At 29.4% G+C, this 17,691-nt stretch overlaps 2 protein-coding genes across 3 annotated transcripts; both read right to left on the reverse strand.

Annotated features, from left to right (window-relative positions):
- Positions 1–193: 193 nt before the first annotated feature.
- LOC108324912 (heparanase-like protein 3) lies at positions 194–3,474 on the reverse strand. The gene is made up of 9 exons (XM_017557899.2): positions 2,977–3,474; positions 2,574–2,610; positions 2,273–2,456; positions 2,004–2,149; positions 1,506–1,736; positions 1,245–1,434; positions 1,037–1,162; positions 715–814; positions 194–632 (listed from the first exon to the last, which is right to left on the reverse strand). The coding sequence occupies exons 1-9, from the start codon at positions 3,220–3,222 to the stop codon at positions 318–320; spliced, it is 1,575 nt and encodes a 524-aa protein (XP_017413388.1). The 5' UTR covers positions 3,223–3,474; the 3' UTR covers positions 194–317.
- A 7,872-nt stretch (positions 3,475–11,346) lies between these two features.
- On the reverse strand, positions 11,347–14,708 carry LOC108340889 (uncharacterized). 2 transcript variants are annotated; one of them, XM_017578489.2, is made up of 4 exons: positions 14,552–14,708; positions 14,262–14,467; positions 13,937–14,166; positions 11,347–11,837 (listed from the first exon to the last, which is right to left on the reverse strand). In XM_017578489.2, exons 1-4 carry the CDS (start codon positions 14,641–14,643, stop codon positions 11,559–11,561), a joined length of 807 nt encoding a protein of 268 aa, XP_017433978.1. In that variant the 5' UTR covers positions 14,644–14,708; the 3' UTR covers positions 11,347–11,558. The 2 variants fall into 2 exon arrangements, with proteins under 2 accessions (XP_017433978.1, XP_052727557.1); XM_052871597.1 differs by lacking the exon at positions 11,347–11,837 and adding an exon at positions 12,971–13,424.
- Between the last annotated feature and the right edge of the window lie 2,983 nt (positions 14,709–17,691).

Genomic DNA, 17,691 nt, shown 5'->3' on the forward strand with positions numbered 1-17,691 from the left:
TATTATATTTTAACGTTATCCTTTAATTATATTAAAAATTATATATTAATTATATTTTAAATTTATCCTTTAATCCAATGTGGCAAGAGATTAAATGTCCCTTTCAATTTACCTGAGACATTTAAAATTTGTCACAAGAACTGAATGGTAGGCATTAGAAAACAAACAAGTAGTCAAATTTGTGTAGGCCCCATTAGGAGAACAGAAGATAAAACTATCACCAATAATAAGCTTAAACACAATTTTCATGTATTCTATCTCTTATTTTACGAATCACCAAGTGAAACCAATTTTCGGATTCACCTAGTGCCACTAAGCTAGCTGCATGCTGCAAGAATAACATTTGGTATATGAGCAAATACAATAGATAGAGGGCCAACTGTTATTGGCTTTGTTGAGTCTACATATATAGGCTCCAAAGGAGGAATTTCACCAGCTGAGTTTACACTTAAAATTTTTCCATTTAGCAACATGATTTGGCTATGTAAATTCCTCTCTGGTGCTGTTAAATGGTACTCTCTTCTCGCTGGTTCATGCACTCCACTGCGAGGTAACTTGTTAAATTTTAAGTCCACGTTCACTTCAACTGTGGTGCTGCTATCCAAGTTGAGCACTAATATTGTCACCCCTTTCTGTAAGAGAGAGTATCACATCAGATTTCAAGTATATTACACCTACCATGTACAAATACATACACAGAACTTCTTCACTTACGGATTCCTTTGCACAGTGTGCATAAGTTCTTATCTTCTTTGTACCATAGAAGGTGGTTAAAAGGACACGCTGTCCCATGAGTCGGTGCCAAAGAAGTGCACTGTAAGAAAGAAAGCACAAATCCACAAAAATGTACTTCAAATGGGACCCCACTTTAATAAAACCTCATGTTGTTTAGAAGAAATGTGTTCCTTAATAAAGTGGCAAGCAATTAATGAAGCAAATATCACACACATGGGATGACTGAATCTGATAAATCAGACAGTATTTAATTAGTGATGATGATGCTCATTGTTCAACTATGAAATTCATTTTTTAGTACCTGTAATAGTCTGGATTTGGCATGAAAGTACTAGTATTCAGTAAACCATAGTTTCCTCCTATCAAACTTTGTCTGCAGTATGTTCTGGTGTCATAAACAGCTGACATGCCAAGCTGGTCTAAATACCTGTGCTTAATATGATGGCTTTAGAAAATAAACCTGTAGGAATCTCTTTGTGTATTGACAAAGCAAGGGAAGATACACTAACCAGAAACTGTAGACAAATGCATCAGACACAAGATGATGTCCACTATTATAGGCCCCTCCTGCCTCACCAACCCATGATTTTGCCTTGTTTGTTGAATTTTGAAGTATACCTTTGAGACTTCTGAAAGTGTCAGCCTCTCCATCCAGACGGGAAGGGTTAAGAATGCTTTCAATTAAGTGGTCATCAACTCCTGTAAGTAGCTTTGAGTTAGAAATGGAGACTAGGAAAACATGATAAATTTATATCCAGTGGGGAAGATACCTGGCCCAAGATTATAAATGTGGTGGGTGACCACATCTGCAGATTTACCAGACTTGCTTATAAATTCCTTAAACCAATCTGCGTCAAAGAAGCCTCCAGGAGCAATAACTAGTGGCTTTGGTTCAATCCCTCTATATTCATTTTGAACTATCTTTCTTAGAGAAGCAACATCAGAAGCATATTGATCTGCTGCAACACTTACCCCAATTCCATGTCCACACAATTCATTCCCTGCACGTAACAAAAGACTCCCTAGTGGTTAGTCCACACACAAGATATCACATTGCTTATACAACACCACAGTTAATTCTAAAGAAGGAAAGTTGGCATTTTCTTTCTTGTAGCAAAATAGTTTGATGATTACAACTATTTATATAAAAATTTAAATTTTTCAGGTGAACTCGTGCCGTGTGATAAAAGATAATGATAGCATTAACCCTTAAAATTTTAATGCCCAGTCTTATTGTTCCATTTGTTATGAGCGCAGCATAGTCTTACCAAGTTCCCAACCATGAATGTGGTACTTCTTTCTGACAGTGTATCGTATTAAAGATTCAGCATTGGTGTAGTTCCAAGGTCCAACAGCAAAACCAGACTTTATAGATTTTCCAGCAAGCTCATTTAATCCAAAGATAACCTTAGCCCTGAAATATACCTACCATTGATGTTAAACTTGTCAAAAACACAGTTGCCAAATCAACAAGATAAGTCTATTCAGTCCCAACCACACTCATGGTTGATGACTCAAAAGGGAAAACTGATTTTACCCTGCTTTCTGGAAAAAGCTGTTTAGCTCATCCCACCTCTTCATCGGTAAGCACCCTCGAGTGAAACCAAACATTTCATTAGCATTCAAAACAAAAGGAGTACAGGGTTCTCGATTATCTTCAGTTCCGTATATGACCTTGTCTTGCAAAGTGCCACCTACTCTAATTTTCATAGATGAAAAGGCTGCAAAACGTTCAAAGGCAATGATACCTTAATAAACTCCCAAAACTACAACGAATCATCCAACAAAATATCTGAAAAATGAAGTAATAAACAACCCAGCTGTGAATCCTTTCATACCTTTTACTGCATTTAACAAAATTTTGTTGTTGAGATCCTGCAACAGATAAAAGTTATAGATGTAAATTCCCTCTGACATTTAACAACTATATCAGATTCGGAAAGTTTGTGACATGACTAGAACCTTTACTGCTGGTAGAGGGGATAATCTCATCATTAAATGATCAGAGAATTATTATTTGAAAAAATAAATAGATCTTTTTGCAAAAATTATTGTTCAGAAAACAACCTAGACATGCATTCTAGATAGATTCGAGCATCATTCCGAAGAGGGAAAAAAGCCACCGTACAGCAAATGTTATTTATAAATAAAAGGAAGGAGACGCAAAAGCCATCTTACTATTCCGAAGAAAAAAAATGGCAGATTAAGAAACCTTGAGAAAAAAAAAATAATGGAACTAACCAGATTAAGCAGAGAAGCATGCCCCCAACTACATTTTCCATAGTCACATTTCTGAGGAGGCCACCAATCCAGAGTTGCACACACAAAATCATCATCAATCCTTCCAATAGCACATTTCCCATGAACTAAAACAATCCCTTTCTCAACTTCTCCCACTCTTGCACACATAGCACCCACTGAAATGAAGCTTAAGCTTGCCAAGTACATCCATAGACACAGACCCAGAAGCCTTATCAGACAACCCATTTCCAGATTCAGCTAAATTTAAGATCTTTGTGACTTTTCTCAAATGGGCTGCTGAGAATTCATAGAACTGAGGCTTTGCTACAGCAGCAGATTTTACTTGCTTGCCATAGAGACAAAAGAGTGCTGATAATATAATGACATAAAACTTCCTTCACAGGAAAGTTATGTTATGCCTGGCTGTTGCAAATGCTGGTGGAAAGAATGCAGCACTTATAAACTTGAGAATGCCTCCTCTGTCTCATCTGTTTACAGGTATCAGTTTCGAAAGAATCTTTAATAAATCACTGAGAATTTTTAATAATGCATATAAGTATAGAATAAATATATATTTCACTAACCATTTTCTTATAAATGTTAGATTGATTCAAAATTATTTTATAATTAATAATAATAATTATAAATATATGGACCAATCATATAATAATACCTAAATGATATTAAAATATTATCAAAATAATGTTATTAAAGTATTATTATCCTTTCTCAAGTTGTGTACAAGTGTCACTTTTATTCAACACTTACTTTTTTTTAATGATTAATGATGAGAAAAACAAAACTCTACTTGTGAGTTAATTTACTTTAATTAATTCAACTTATTTGATTTAATTACATCTTTATTTTCTAGACGCTGTAATTTAATGTAGTAATTAATCATTTCTCAATTATCATAAATGAAACAATTGTAGAATAGCTGTCTGATTAATCTCTGAAAAACCAATTAAACTCTATTGTTCAATAAAATAAGAAATTTACTATCTTCCATTTTTGCTTCGACTTTACTTTCTTGCTTAAGCTGTGTGAATATCAGTATAGATAACAATCATTCTTCCATGTTAGTAGTAAATAACAAAAAAGATTATAATGATAGCTATTTCTTAAAGTATATAGTAGTAGTGCTTTGATAAAATCAAGAAAATAATGGTAGGTTTTTATAATTTAAAGAAAATCTCTTATTGTTTTTCAAGTGAGCTTTTTTGCAATGTGAGAAATTTATAATGGAAGAAGAAATTAACGCGATTTTTGTTGCTAGTGGGGTCAGGACGAGGAAGAAAGTACAGAGAGGGTGAAACAGTGAACAGAGCAAGTTTCTGTGTTTTCAACTTGCATGGAAGAATTATTTGTATTTTGGAGTCGGCAAATCGAATATTGCATTTATATTTTGTTTTCTTTTATCATTTTGGCCGTATACAACACCATGATTTTTCTACGCTGTAAATGGTTGAGCGCAACGAAAAGATATGGATATGATGGTTACGCTTGAACCATCTTCATGTGACATATTGCTTCATTTCTATTTATGTTAAAGTGATTGAAAAAGTTTTATGCTTTGAAATGTTCGTTTGGTGCATCGTTCAATGTCAATAATTGTTGAACGTAAAATAAAATAAAAAATGAATATATGTTTATATACATATAACATATTTTTATTAGTAAATTTTTTTTAAAATAATACTAAAAACAAATCCGTAAAATCTTAATTCAAAGCAGACAAATCTTATTAATATAGACATGTATAAGTAGGTGTTTATTGAACCTTCTTACAGTAATGACTTGGACTAGGGATGAACTAAGTGAGGAAGGCTTGATTTGGTGGTCACGGAATTATTATTTTTCCTTTCATTCGGACATTGCTTTCATGGTCACAACTTGTGTTCTCTTAGATTGGTTTGGATTGGATAACGTTTTTGTGCCAAACAATTTTTAGGAAGGTTTTTATTACAGTTTAAATCATTTTGTGTTTTTGTTTTCTGCTGACACCATCCTGCAACACTCTTTATTCTATTCCCCTTTAGTTTTCTAACCATTTTTGTTTTCTTAATACTAAAGGTAAAATGATTTGATTGAGTTATAACAACTTCCTTAGTATAGTTTTGTGTTTTTGTTTACTGTCATTAAAATGATTAAAAATATAAGATGTTATTTTTAGAAAAATGACATTCTTATGTTTATGGTGTTTTTTAAACTTTATGTCAATTAAACACTTATCATTTATAGACTCATAAAAGTCATAAATGTTACCATTAAATCATCATTTATTTTCTATTATTATCTAATAACTACAATATTAAACTAATGACGTTATTCTCTAAAACTGACAAAACTCTTAAACAAAATTAAATTTAACATATTTAAGTTTATCTTTTAAAAGTTACATTCTTTATATGTTTCTAACAACAAATGGATCCGTTTCATACAAATTCAAGAAAAAATTCTTTCTGGTTCTGTGAAAGTAAAATGGTTAGCTGGCACAAGAAAAAATAGACCATTAGGTGATGCATAAACGAAAGAAAAAGTTCTGAAATTGGTGCCGAGCCCACCAACTGTTTGTTGTTTTGCAAGATGAGTGCGTAGATGGTATTCAAATGTAACTAATGTGATGAAAATTGAAAGCCAAAAAGTGTTCCAATTTTATGAAGTGGAAAGTGTCTCTCTCAAATTTACATGCCCCCATTGAAGTACTACAATCATCTCTACTCCATTATCACTAGCTGTGGTCCAGAGCATTGATTTGTTGAGCTACTACTATACCTTCTCATATGCACCTATGGTTGATGGATATAATTGGTTGATTGGGTCCATCTTTGCCCATATTGTTTATAATTTTAAAGTATTTCAGACACTTTGGATTAGGATGAATGGGAGCATACACACAATTATTCTTTGTTGTTTTGTTTTCCCTTGTATTAGAGGGAAAGGTATCATTGTTTGGTGAAATATTTGTTCAGTCCAAATTGACCTTAAAAGACACAATTACAATTGAAAAAGGAAATGTATTACTTTCCCTACTTCAGTTGTCATCCACTGCGCCACATTAATCTTCATAAATTATAATTAACAATTGGTATCTTAAAATGACAACTTTATAAAAGAGTTTTCTTTTAATAAAAATAGTATTGTGATGAGTTTTTCAGAATTGGATTTTTTTATAGAATGAATTTCTTCTGTATAAAACTAATTTTGAATGTAGTTGTGGATCTGAATCTAATGTTAGGTGACTTTTTGCGAAATCCCAAATACATGAAAGAGTGAAAAAGTTGTGATTGTTTCCCTCTTTCTAGGGTTAGCTTTTCAAACCTTTGACCCAAAAAGGTGGGACCTTTACGGAACCAGCAGGAATTAACTACCTTAGTTACACTAATATTTTCATGTTCAGAAACATAAAAAAATATTCTGTTCTTTTACAAATAGATTGCAAAAAAAATGAAAGAGTATAAGGTCGTACGTTATGATGTAAAAGAGATTAAAATAAAAACTTCACTGGGCCAGTATGGTTTTCACGACCGGGTGTTTCTTCCTGCATTCTACTTTTTTTTTCTTTTCACACCTCTATAAAACTTAAACTATCCTTCATTAAAATTATATAAAAAAATTTACATTTATTTTTTTTATCCTTCATTAAAATTATAATAAAAATATTTAAATTAATACTTTTTATACTTTTTGAATTGAATATGTCAAAATATATTTTCAAATTTAAAAATATCTTTCAGAATATTCAATTTAAAATAATAATCAAGTATGTATAAGATATTTTGAAATCTGAATAATATATTTTAGAACGTTTAATTTAAAATATAAAAATATTTTTTAGATTAAATATTTTAAAAAATATTTTCAAATTTTGAAACTGTATTGTATAACTAGTCAGTTAGCCAAAGACCGTGCAACTAACCATTCATTAAAAAATGACTGAAAATTAATTTGGACAATAATAACAATTAATGAACAGTTAAGTAGAATAATAGTTATTTATTGGTGATTAATGAGTCAAATTTAATAGTAAGCTCATTATAATATTTATAAATATATATATGATGAAAAAAGTGGGGAATTGACTTTAATTATTAATTTTTATTACAAGATTATTACGTAAAGTCATTGACTTGAACGCAAAGTCATTGACTTGAACGCAAAGTCATTGACTTGAGTGTCGGAGTGTCCTCTATAGACACTCTTCTCATGGCTAAGACAAAGAGAAGAAAGAGAACATCATAACCTAGATGATGAAACAAACAACTTTAAATGCTTTGAATAAAAGATCTCAACCCTACCCGAACAGAAACCAAAAAATATTTTTATTTTCTGAACTAAATGAATGTAATATATTTATAGATTCAAAAATAAAAAAATGTAAAAAAAACAAAATTATAGAATGATGGATGCGGAATGCATGCCATTTTATTGAATCTTCGATGTAGAGGTTCCAAACAAGAGGTCGAGCGGAGATGATTCAGGACAAAATGGAAGACAACATGTCTGTCGAGCTGGACAGCATATTGAAAATTATGAAGGTACAGGAAAAAAAAATGGGGGTACAGAGAGTTAACTATAGAACTTTTAGTTTATCAAACTAATTTTGGAGTCCAATTTTTATTTTTTTTTCATATTACACTTAATTTAATATATTAAAAGAGTAGCATACTTTGTAATACTAAAATTGGTATAACTATGAAATAAATAAATAAATAAATAAAAATGTCACCTAAACACAACCCGACTTTCAAATTTCAAGTAGGATGTGCATTAAGTTTTATTTTGTCTACCTAATTTTCAATTTGATTTTCATAGCTTAAGTGGTAAATAATTGTTTCGCCTAAGTGAGTTGGGTCTCATACTCAAAACACTCTAAGTTGTCCTAAAGATTGATAATGATTCTTCATTATCCAAGTTGTGATTTTTTTTCTTTTTTTCCTTGTCCTGATGGGGCGAGTACTTGTCAAAAGATATTATGTGATTTACTTAATAATTCTTGTAATAAAGATGAGTAATCATAGTTAAATGACTTACCTTTTTTTTCATACATATATTTATAAACATAATGAGTTTACCATTAGGTCTGACTCATTAATCACCAATAAATGACTTTCATTATTCCTATTAATCTATAATCAATGACTATTATTTTCCTTAATTGTCCATTAATAATTATTATTGTCTATATTAGTTATCAATTAATGACTATTTTAGACCGACCGGTCATTTTCTTGCTTAATAGTCGACTGCCCAGTCCTTGACTGACCGGGTGGTCATACAGTACACTGATAAATTTGATATTTTTTAGAATGAGTTTAAATTATGTTTTCAATTACAGAATAAGTTTTATATTATTTTTAAAATAAATTTTTAAAAATTATTTACTAAAAATTATGAATATTGTGTATATGTAGCATAGTATTATATATTATTCATTTTAATATATACTATTAAATGTTTTCTTAAATTAACATTTATTTTGCAATATTAAGAGTGATACAATGTACATGTAAATTAAATTGACTTAATCTTGTATATTATCAACAAAACACACACACACACACACATATATATATATATATATATATATATATATATATATATATATATATATATATATATATATATATATATATATATATATATATATATATAAACTTATTTTGTTTAATTTTTGTGAATAAATAGAAAATTTTAATAATTTTTCATAGTAAGATAAAATAATTAAAATTAAGTAAATAAATAAGATTTAACTAAGCAGCATAAAAAAATTAAATGTGAATTTTCTTACTTGAGTAAGCATAATCTTAAAATAAGATAAGAAGAACAACCTGTGGCTTAAACGAAGGGTTCCGGGAAAAAAAAAACATATATTGTTTGTGAAATTATGAAGAGGTTTTACGTAATTTTCAATAGACAAAATAGATTTGAACTTTTCAAAGTTACGAGTGGATCAAATATTCATCTCAAATTGATTCTCACCTATTTGGATTAGTTTACTACTTTTTACTTCATTAAATGAATTTGATTGACATGAGAAAAAATATTTTAAACATAAGACATTATAGAAAACACCTAATTCAAAGTAACGCTTAAAACAAATTATTTTTAATTAGATATATTTAAAACAATTATTTTTGTAACGATGGTTATAGGTTATGATTTGCAATTGAAATGAAAACCAATCAGCTTATTATCATTTATTTAAAGAATTTAAATTTGAATAATTAATGAATTGATTATATGATTGAAATATATTAAGGTAACTTGTTATGCATTTACAGAAGTGATAGTTGTTTGAAATTCAATGCTAACACTACATGTCATGATTTATTACATCTCATTCTTTCAATATGTAGGTCAATTTTTTTTTTACCAAAGCTTTAACATGCTTAAATTTTATGTCAATTATATGTTAGAAAGTGGGTTGAAGCCTAACTCAACCTCACGTCGAGGTATAAACAACTCGTGCATGATAGTAGAAATTGGATGGTCCGATAACGGGTGGAATAGAAGAATAAAATGTCCACTTAGAATTTGCTGGGATAGGTTCTAACCAGGACTCTGATATCATATTAGAAGGTGAATTTAAGTCTATCTCAACCCCACAAAATCCACTTTTAAGATGAGATTTGCACCCACTTATAAACTATGAATTGACTTTATCTCTAGTCGATGTGAAACTTCCAACATTGTGCAGTAATATATATTTTCATGTTTATATGTATTTCTTACATTCTATCTTCTACCTTTATTTTTATTTTTTTGTTGTCTCTTTATGTTTTGTTATTTATTTTTATTTTATTTAAAACAAAAGATTTAATTTTACGAAAAGAATTTATTTAGTAAAGCAAAAAAAATGTATTATAGTATTTGTTAAGACAAGAATCATGGGTAAGCAATGTTTCTTCTTATACGATGAATCCATTTTTCAAACCAATGAGCACATTGATTGGACTCACAAAAAGACATGTTGGAATGACTCAAAAGATGATTATGAAATGACCTTATATGAGATGAAACGTAGATCTTCAAACACTAACTTTAATCATATATAATTCATATACGACAATTTTGAAAACCCGCATTCCAAATCAATTAATTATTTTATCAAAATTTTGAGTTAGATAAACATAAAAGAGAACTCAGTCAAACACGTTAAAAAAGCAAAATTAACCACACTCAAATAACATAAGGATGCCTTAAAATGATTCTGAATGAAGGTTTAATACCAAACTACTTTTTATTAAAAAAAATAGGAGAATATTAATTATTAATCGGTAGAATGTTTATAATAATTTTAAGATAAATACCTAAATAGTCTCCACAATCTCGTATTCCAGTATTAAAATTAATATTTTATAATAATAATATTATTATTATTATAATTATATTTATTTTTGTAGTAGTAATAATATGAGTAACACTTAGCTGTCCAGAGGAGAGACGCGCCCAGGAAGATAAAATAAAATTATTCAGAAAAAAATTATTTAATATTTGTAATGATCAGTGCAAAAAGTTAATTTTAATGATTATGTTTTAAGAAAATGAATAATGAGAGAAGTAACAGTTATAATATCTTTAAAATGTTTTAAACCACGATATTCAAAAATCAAACAATTGTTTAAGTTGATAACCTCATACCTTTAGTTTTTTAACCGGTTTTTCAGCAGTCTAATTTTAAAACACTTAGATTAGCAACCTACGTTAAACGTTTCCTCTGTCAATCGCACGTAGCATTCTCGGAAACTGCTCTGTTCCTTTTATATTATTCGTCGTTCTCCTTCCATTTTTAATGATTGGATTTTGTAAAACTAGCATTCCGTCTGCAACTTCAAATTAAGAACCCTTTTCTACCTTCTGTAGTAATCTCCCAACAGCTTGCACGGGAAGAGAAAGGCATATCTTAAAATTACTATATATGTATTTAACCATTAATGCAGTGACGGTATATTAGAAGCAGATTCAAAGAGAGACTACTCGCATAACATGAATTTGAGAATGCTTCATCAATGATTTAGTCTGAGAATGCTTCATCAAGCCGAATGCTTGTGGCCAGAAATATTTTTACTACTTTTAAATGAGTACTATGTTACAGAAGTATTCCTGTCCCAAATTAGCCGAAGTAAAACAACTGAAAGAGTTGTTCTGAATTTTAGTGTAGTCTTTTTAGGCATTTTAACTATAAAAAAATGTAAATCAGATAGCAAATCCCAAATTTTATATATAGACACACAATAATATTAATGGAATACTTTATATTTTTTTTTATGATTTACTTTTTTGACATACCACCGCCTGCTATAAGACTGATAGATCCATTGCACACAGTCATACAGTCTCCACAAACTTGGTCAACAAAAGTGCAGCTGCTTAACATTCACTATATAATTATGGATTGAGCAGTTTCAACTTCTCATAACTTATTTGAATATATATTTCATGCCCCCCGGACATGTTTTTCGGGGTTTAAGGTTTAAGACTTGGATTAGAAATGTAGTCATTTCCTAAGGGCAACAATGATGCAAGAAATGTGTATGTTGGATCATTCCTTGAAAAAATCCTTTCAGCGCCAGCATGATTCACATAAAGGAGCGCATGCGAGGCCTGGTTATAGACTGTGCCCCATCGACGTATATGGTTGTTCCAGTCATGTAGCATGATCCATCACTGATTAGATAAATGACAGTAGACGCCAGATCATTCTTAACATCAAGCCATCTCTCAAGCGGTGCAGCCTCCTTCACCAATTTCTCTGCTCTTTCCCTTCCCACGGATAATGGAAATTCATCTTGCAGGTGCAGGCCTCGGGCAATGGCATTAACTCTGATCTGGTACTTCCCTATCTCCAAAGCCGAAGCCTGAAGATAAACAAGTAGTATTAGATAGGAATAACATCAAAGTGTACCAACCAACCTGTCTAATATTTCCAAATTTGACACGGAACTATTGGATTGTGTGGTTGCCTACTTAGTTAATTATTCAGCAGTAGTAGATATCAGAGGCTTAAATATCAGAAGTTCAGTGCAGAAGAACAGGAACTTCTAGTTTGGTGTACTACTAGTATGGGCTTTAGCTTTAGCCAAAGTGCAACAGGGAAAGTTCATGGTCAATCAAGAACACATAAGATGAATTTTATCATGCCTTATAGCACCTCTATTGTAGCTACATAAATTTGTTAACCGGCCAAAAGCATTCCAATTTGGCAGATCAATATCACCTCTTTCTTTTGCTTTCGGAAACTAATCAAAATAACTCTAAAACAAGCACCGCATTGGGGCATATCACCTTCGCCAAATCAAATCTTGCCACCATGTTGCCCACTCTTCCACTTCATTCGAATCAATTTTATATTGATCACAGCCTTATCATCCAATTCAATTACCAAATCAGATCCTTTATATTCATGAATTTTCTACAGAAGTTTAGAATAGAAGCGGTCTTCCACGTAGAAAGATTACAAGAATAAATTACATATTTGGTGTATATGATAGAAAAAATAAAGGTAACAGAATTACAAAATAGATGGGGATAACTATTAAGGTAGATGAAACAGAAAGGGGATCAGAAGTTTTAATAGTGGTCATGATGAGAACTTAAGGAAGTTGATTGACTATCTCAAGCTTCAAGGTTAGAATCCATGGTTTGGTTAAAGGGTGTTTATTGGTTCATTGTTATTGAATCTTGGAAGGTTTCTTGAGGTGTTCTTTGTGGATCTGTGTAAAGGTTTATGCAGGAGTAGAAGATGATTTCAGGAACTCATAAGGGTGGGAGTTTAAGGTAGGATTAGTGAAGGGTTTTTGTCGCTAGCCAAATTCAAGTTGGTGGCTAGTGTTTTTGGGTGGTCAAGCATGTCTGTATTATGCACGGACTCGAAGAAAAATAAAGAAGCTAGAAAAAAGGAGATTACCTTCCGAGAGACTTAGAAGCTGATAAAAAAAAAGGAGAGAATTATAAGAAAACGAAAGAAAAGAATAAAGAAGGAAAGATTACCTTCCGAAAGTTAACGAGATTATAATTCAAAAAGAGGCTAGAAGTCCAAGAATCTTGCACCACTCCAACTCAAGAGATAAACAAGGATGTGATAATTGTTCTTGAGACCTAACTATCAAGATAAGAATCTTAAGGGGAGAAACTCTCTACTTTTCACAAGTTCTCAAGCTTAACTGCAAATGTTCTCAAATTACTTTTTATTTCTAATCAAAGTAAAAGTGTTTACAAAGTGACCAAACACAAGGCTATTAACTAAGAAGTCTCTTCTAACATCTTTCCTAGCTAACCTTATACCTAAACAAAAAGTTTATTACACGTAAGTTCTATCTATTTTCTTCAAGAGTTCTTTCGCCATATAGAGCTCTTCCTTTACCTCCTTTCATTTATCTTCATCCATAGTTTGAAGTGGTCCCTCCATATCCATGATCACGTAATATTCCTATATTTTTACCCTTCTGCAGGGTGAGATAGTGAACAAGGGATTGCAATTGAATCATCCTTCTGAAAATTCTTATTTTTTTAACAACCAACAAAGGTAAAAAGAATGATTCGGGTGTAATTAGTTTCAAACTGCATAGAGAACCACGTTCTCTGAACAAAATGTCAACAAAATTTTTTGTAAGAAACTCCGTTACACACTAGGACACGTCTTATCTCTAAGTCGTGAAAATCTCAATTTCTATAAGAGAAGAATACGAAAAGCTAAAATAAATCTAACTTCTTCTGCAGAGTAAAATGCACCTCAAAAGTTAAGCTATATAAGTTTATTTTAGAAAAAAAGTCTAACTTTTTTTTCTCTTATAAATAATTATCGAAAAACCCTATGCAAACAAAACCTAGGTATAAAATGCACGAAATTTGATACACCGATTTAAAAATAAAAATTAAACAATATCAATCGCAATTACGAGGTGATTTGTAGAAGCAAAAACTAAAACTAAAAAAAGAAAGTTATAATTAGTCTTACCCTCACTAATTGCTGCACTCCTGCCAAGACAGAGGCATATGCAGCAGCTCCCGGATACAAACCCCTTTCAGCGCCAAGTATGGAGGTTAAAAAGACGATGGAGCCCCCGGCGTTGATATCCCGCATCCTTCGGCCAACAGCTTTTAACAAGAACCAAGCAGCCATAAAATTTATCTTCACTATTTTCTTAAACTCACTCTCAGCTAACTCAATATGCTCTTGCATTTTTCCTGTCAAGAATTGTCGGAAGCCCAATTCAATTAAGCTCAAATGTTCACGTTCGTTCCTCAAGCAACAATACCTCATTCATGTCATAACAATTTACCTTCGTAACTGTAACAGTTGACAAAAGCATCCAATTTCCCCAAAATCTGGCATGCCTGATCAACAGAGTGTTGGAAAACCGATTCGCTCTGGTCTTCCATGTTCAATTCAACGACCTGCACAGTGCCTTTGTCAGATAGGGAGAGGGAATCCATGATTCTGTGCGCGATGCTCCGCAGGCAACTCTCATCTCCCAGCAAAACCAACCTGAAGGGATCGATCATGCATTACCAAATAAGAAACTAATAAAGGAAGAAATAGCAAAAAGTGTTCGGAAGCGAGAGAGTTCACCTGCACCCTTGCTTAGCTAAATGGAAAACGATACCCTGCGAAACTTCGTCGCCATTTGAGGTCAGCAGCACTTTCTTCCCTGACTTCTCCATTCTTCCTCAACAACTTTCTGGCTTGAACTCCAACCAACTTTCTCAGTCAAATCCTAATTAGCATATCAAGTAAAAGAATAAATGCATTACAATAGAAGAAAAATAAATATTTAAAAATTAAAAAATGTAAGAATGGTATTTTATTAAAATAGTTTGTTTTATATATATATATATATATATATATATATATATGTATGTAAATGTAAGTTAAGGTAACCTTACAAGGTAAATGTAATCTATAACTCCATACATGAAATATATGATGGTGGTAAAAATCATATCCATCTAAAAGACTTTCAACTTAGATGGATATCATTTTGTATCTTTACATAGTCGTTTTCCTTCTACAATTTTTGTGATAAAAGAATGTTAAGGGCTAAATATATTTAAGGGTTAAATATGTTTTTAGTTCCTAAATTATTGGCCGTTTGTGGTTTTCGTCCCTCCTTTGGTTTTCGTCTCTCTTTCAAAGTAAGATACAATTTGGTCCTCATTCTTTTCGAAACGTTCGTTCTAGTCCTCAAAAACTAATGCTGTTTAAAAATTTGGTCCTCATTTAGCAACAAATGAAGACTAAAACCAAAATTCCGAGGACTGAAAGAGGGACGAAAACCAGAAACGACGAATAGTTTAGGAACTAAAAACATATTTAACCTTATATTTAATTAGGACTTTCGTATGCAAAACTCATTTTTGATAAATAAAATTTAATTTAATTAAAATGTTTATCTATTATTTTTAAAGTCATACATGAAAATATATATTTTTATTGTTTTTTTCAATGATTCATTTTGGAAGAAGAGTAAAATTTTGCGTTCCTCTACAAAAATTTAGAAGAACTTGCAATGATTTTTTATTATTTTTCACTGTGAAAAAAAAAATGTTTTCCATCACACATCATTCAATAAAAATTTATAAATTAAAATTTACATTTATTTATAATTATAAATTAATTTTATTTTTAACTAATTATAATTAATGTAGAATTAAATATTAATAAATAGTCTAATAATATATGAATCAATATACTTAATAAATAATAATTTTTACTAAAATATATTCTAACCAAGTTATAATGTTAAAAAACAAACTTTAAAATCAACTAAACTTTATAAAATTAATTTATAAAGTAAGATTTGTATTTATTTTTATATACTGTGAATGTTAACTTTTTATATAAATTTTTTATTTAATTCTTTTAATTTTTTGTTCAATATTTTTTGTCTCTAATTAGGAAAAATTTGTTTAGGTTTGTATGGTAATAGCGTGACAGGTTTTTACTACACCTTATATATAATTTTAACCACTTCCTATAGATAAAAAGATCGACAAATCATGACAAATGCAAATAACATAATGCAATAAGATAAGAGGTAAAATAAATTCAAAGAAATTAATGACATTTTCCAAACATTTAGAATTCTTTAAAATCAGGCGTGGTTAGGTTGGCAAATCTATCTGTTATGAACTACAAAAATTTATTATTGAAAAAACCACGTTCAGATGAGCAAATTTGATAAAATGGTTAAATATGTTTTTTTAATTTTAATTTTTGATATAAAATTTATTTTATTTTATTTTAAATTTTGATATAATTTAATTATAAAAATTTTAAAATAAATAAATATAATTTTTTTAATTTAGTATCTTTATATTTTTTGTTTTATAATTGTATTTGATGTATCAAATAGTATAAAATAATTTAAATATTAGTTTGAAATACTTTTCAGCATATTAAATAAATTTAATTTATTAAATTCAAATTTTAAAAATAAATTAATATAATTTTTTTAACTCATAGTTAAACATGTTAAATAGTATAAAAAATTCAAACGTAAATATGAAATATTTTTAACATATCAAAAGAATCTACTCCATTAAATTAAAATAATTGTATCATTAACTTTATATTAAAATTTGACTTGATCAAAATTTGAAATAAAAATAAATTCTAATTTTATATTAAAATTTAATAATTAAAAACGAATTTAACCTTTGAAATATACTTTAAAATATAAAAAAGTATAAAAATTTTACTTTTACTTCACATTAATAATAATGAACTAACACAAATTTATGAGATTGAAAATTCCCACTCCATTAATACATTCCATTAATAAATTTACTAGATTAAGAATTACTACTCCATTAACTTTTACTAATCAATATTTTCTTTTATATTATTTTAGGACAATACAGTTAACATTATTATAAATTTAAATTATTTTAAAACTATAATTTTAAATTATATTTTATAAATATTTACGGAATTAATAGTTTAACTAGTTATTGTATTTAACACATAATAGAAATATTTTTAAACAAACAAGTAACTTGCATTGTTAAAAGGTCAATGAAAAACATAATTGACCGCGTGAAAAATACATTTAGAATAATATATACAATTTTAAAAATAAGAGTGAAATTTTTTATAATGATACTTCTGCAGAAAACCAAAGGAATTAATTTCATCACTACATATTATAGTTATGAATCATAATTTTTCTGAGGACATCACAAAAAAGCATCTAATTGCCACATAAATATACTCTTATTAACCATATTTGAAGTGATAAAAATAACAATAAAATATTCTTATTATCTCAAAAGAATATTAACTTTATTTAGAAAGAAAACATAGAACTAAATACATAAAATAATTAATATTATAGAAAATTATACTAGTGCTTTTAAAAGTTCTTTTACTATTTTAAAATCATTACTTTTACCTGCATTTAATGCACATTAATAATAACAAAAGATATATTTTATTATTTCTATACGTTAGGATTTTATAATTGATTATTGTTATTTTAAATAGTTGTTATTAATATTATCTTAAATAGAATGGGAGAGAAGTAGATATAAACTAATTCATATAAAGAAAAAAATATAATATATAAAGTGGCAACAAAATATAAATTTATATAAGTTGTGACATATAATTGTAAGATCATATTTACATGAGAAACTAGACGATCATGATATGTTGAATGGTTGAACTTCTACGAAATTATTACTAATAATTAATTTAAAGCAATGTATAAT

Source organism: Vigna angularis, chromosome 1 (genome assembly GCF_016808095.1).
Source record: "Vigna angularis cultivar LongXiaoDou No.4 chromosome 1, ASM1680809v1, whole genome shotgun sequence".
Taxonomy (NCBI): Eukaryota; Viridiplantae; Streptophyta; class Magnoliopsida; order Fabales; family Fabaceae; genus Vigna; species Vigna angularis.

Bases quoted from the DNA above. Each gene is read 5' to 3' on its own strand.
- LOC108324912 (XM_017557899.2), bottom strand. From the start codon at position 3,222: ATGGGTTGTCTGATAAGGCTTCTGGGTCTGTGTCTATGGATGTACTTG. The intron at 2,611-2,976 runs GTTAGTTCCATT...TATCTGTTGCAG, and splicing joins ATGCTTCTCTGCTTAATCTG to GATCTCAACAACAAAATTTT. The intron at 1,435-1,505 runs GTATCTTCCCCA...AGCTACTTACAG, and splicing joins CATTTATAATCTTGGGCCAG to GAGTTGATGACCACTTAATT.
- LOC108340889 (XM_017578489.2), bottom strand. From the start codon at position 14,643: ATGGAGAAGTCAGGGAAGAAAGTGCTGCTGACCTCAAATGGCGACGAA. The intron at 14,468-14,551 runs GTGAACTCTCTC...CGATCCCTTCAG, and splicing joins TTAGCTAAGCAAGGGTGCAG to GTTGGTTTTGCTGGGAGATG. The intron at 14,167-14,261 runs GTAAATTGTTAT...AATTCTTGACAG, and splicing joins CAACTGTTACAGTTACGAAG to GAAAAATGCAAGAGCATATT.